The sequence below is a fragment of the Zingiber officinale genome, chromosome 8A (assembly GCF_018446385.1).
Source record: "Zingiber officinale cultivar Zhangliang chromosome 8A, Zo_v1.1, whole genome shotgun sequence".
Classification (NCBI taxonomy): domain Eukaryota; kingdom Viridiplantae; phylum Streptophyta; class Magnoliopsida; order Zingiberales; family Zingiberaceae; genus Zingiber; species Zingiber officinale.
Genome location: NC_056000.1, coordinates 75,975,359 through 75,978,475, shown reverse-complemented (window position 1 = coordinate 75,978,475; position 3,117 = coordinate 75,975,359). Strand labels below are relative to the sequence as shown.

At 34.4% G+C, this 3,117-nt stretch overlaps 1 protein-coding gene across 1 annotated transcript; it reads left to right on the top strand.

Annotated features, from left to right (window-relative positions):
• The first annotated feature begins 1,816 nt into the window (after positions 1 to 1,816).
• Positions 1,817 to 2,704, top strand: LOC122010981 (probable CCR4-associated factor 1 homolog 11). The gene has a single exon (XM_042567435.1). It carries the CDS (start codon positions 1,817 to 1,819, stop codon positions 2,702 to 2,704), a length of 888 nt encoding a protein of 295 aa, XP_042423369.1.
• The last annotated feature ends 413 nt before the right edge of the window (positions 2,705 to 3,117 follow it).

The following is a 3,117-nucleotide window of genomic DNA, read 5'->3' as shown; positions in this document are numbered from 1 at the left end:
GTAATTATGAGGAAATAAGAATACGTGTAATGTGTAAATAAGAATAATTAATTAATATAAATATATATATATATATATATATATATATATATATATATATATATATATATATAATTTTGATATCCTGCGCCTGCGCACAGTACACGACTGTGTGCCCGCGCAGGATATCACTAGTTTTAGTTTTTTATTTTATTTTTTTAAAATATTTGAATTAAAAAAATAATTAAAATATTTTAAAAAAATTTTATTTCTAGGGTTCAGGCTTTGGGTTATAGTATAAAGCTATTTTTTTTTTTTAGATTTTACCTCTAAGGTTCAGACTTTGGGTTATAGTATCAAAACTATTTAGGGTTCAGGTTTTGGGTTATAGTATCAAAGTTATTTTTTTTAGATTTTATCTCTAAGATTCAGGCTTTGAGTTATAGTATCAAAACTTTTTTTTTTTTTTTGATTTTACCTTTTTTTTTTTTTTTTTTTTTTTTAAGATTTTACCTCTAGGGTTCAGGCTTTGGGTTATAGTATCAAAGCTATTTTTTTTTAGATTTTACCTCTAGGGTTCAGACTTCCCAATTAGGTTATAGTGTTTGGTTTAAAAAAAAATTAAATTAAATTAATTTAAATATTTATTGAGTATTGCAATATATTGAGGGGATATATTAATGTATTAGAAATTTATACAAGGAAATGTTAATTTTTTAATTTAAAATATTAAAAAAATTAAAAAAAACAAAGCTATTAATTGATCTCCTGCACGACGCGCACAGTCGTGCACTGTGCACGTCGCGCAGGTATATATATATATATATATATATATATATATATATATATATATATCGAGTATCGGGTAGGGTATGAGTACGATTTTATCATGTTCGCATTTATATCCATGCCCGAAATACCCATACCCGAATTCCTATTTATTATAATCAAGTATAAAAATTTCCTCCATATCCTCCTCCATTCGAGTCGAATATCAGATTATCCATCAAATACGGATGAAATTATAATCTCTACATCCCATTTTGACAAAAAAAACTTCTTCCAGTACTATTAAAGTACCCACAATGAAAACATCTTGACATGACTTAAACGAGGGAGCTCCCCCATTTTCAATGGGAAGCTCCTTCTTTTCCGATAGAAAGTGGCTTCCTCTCTTTTTTATTTTTTATTTTTTTTATTATTAATTAAATAATTTTTTTTCACTTAAATTTTAAAAATCAATAATTTTTATTTAGATCTTTGATGTAATGTAATTTATTTTTTAATTATTAATATTATTATATATTGGTAATTTATGAATTTAAATTTTAATTATATGTAAGTAAAAATATAATGAAAAAGTGTAAGATTTATAAAAAAAATTGGTGAGAGTTAAAATATTTAATTTTTTAATTTATTTTAAACCAAAACAAATGAGTAGAAATTTCACAAAAGGAAAATAACGATGAAATTACACGTGAAATTTAATTAAAGAAAGAAAAGGAATGATTCGATGGCAACAACTTTAATTAATTAATTAATACTAAACACCTAGTTGAGCTCGCTAATTGCTGCTGGATTTATCCTTCCCTTAAAGTCCTGATTAAGTTCGTTTAGCATCATTAATTATAATATATATATCCTAATAATTCGCCGCTTCGCAGCAACTAACTCTGTTTAGTGTGTTTGCCATTTTCTCGCTTTGATTTCCTTTTAAACTCCTCCAATCCTTCCCTTCAATTTCCACTCCAACTCGATCGATCGAAATCTAACATCTCCTCGATCTCCAGCTTCCACTACTTTCGTATTTCTAATATCATCAAACAGACGCATCATCATGGTTGTCGCAGTCGTCAACAACGTTAACGATATGCTAATTTCCTCTTCCGCCGCCAGCGCCAGCAGAGTCGAGGTTCGCTCCGTGTGGGCTCATAACCTCGACGAGGAGTTCGGCCTGATCCGCTCCGCCGTCCCGTTCCACCCCTTCGTCGCATTGGACACCGAGTATCCTGGCATCGTCGTCGCTTCCAAAAATCCCTACTGCACCCTCACCCTCCCCCAGCGCTACGAATTGATCCGCGCCAACGTCGAGGCCCTCCGCATCATCCAGGTCGGTCTCACCCTCTCCGACGCCGCCGGCAACCTCCCATGTGCCATCTACAGCGACGGCACTTGTGTGCGTTACGTGTGGGAATTTAATTTCCGCGACTTCGACATCAGCCGCGACCGTTACGCCCCTTCCTCCGTCGAGTTGCTCAAGGATAATGGCATCGACTTCCAAAAGAATCAAATATGGGGCATCGACTCTTGCAGATTCGCCCAGCACCTGGCCACCTCCGGCTTGCTTTCCTTTGGCCATTTTTCTCCCGTCTCCTGGGTTACCTTCCAAGGCGCCTATGACTTCGCCTTCCTAGTCAAGATGCTGACATGCGACTGCAAATTACCAAAGACCGTTCGTGAGTTCTTGCACCTCGTTCACTTCTTTTTCGGCAAAAGGGTGTTCGATGTGAAGCACCTTAGCAAGCATTGTCCTGGGCTTCACGGAGGATTGGAGCGGGTGGCCTCTATCGTCCGAGTTGAGCGAGCAGTGGGCTCTCGACATCAGTCCGGCTCCGATAGCTTATTAACATGGCAGGTGTTCTACCAAATCGCTTCTCGTGTGAATCCACAACTCATCCATCGTCAAGAACACATGGGAACACTCTTTGATCTCCAACTGCAATAGTATATATATATAGTAATTCAGCTAGCGGTGGCTTTTGGGTTCTGCATTATAGAGTTCATGGTTTATCATAGTTGATAGTCGTTCAAGCTTAATTTGTCCACAAGATTAATTGTCCATTGCTTCATCGTATCGTTTTGTATTTAAGTACAAATTACATGTTATTGCATCGTCAGCAGATATGCAAACAAATTGTCAATATTAATAAAAGAGGTATAACAGAATTATCCAAATTAACCGGATCAAATTACCAAATCAAATCATATTAGTAAAAGAGATATAACAAAATTATCCAAATTAACCGGATCAAATTACCAAATCAAATCATATTAGTATTTAGATTATTCTAATAATTCTGTTATAATTATTCTCAGAATTATTCTTAGAATAATTCTGTTATTTATTAATTAGTTATT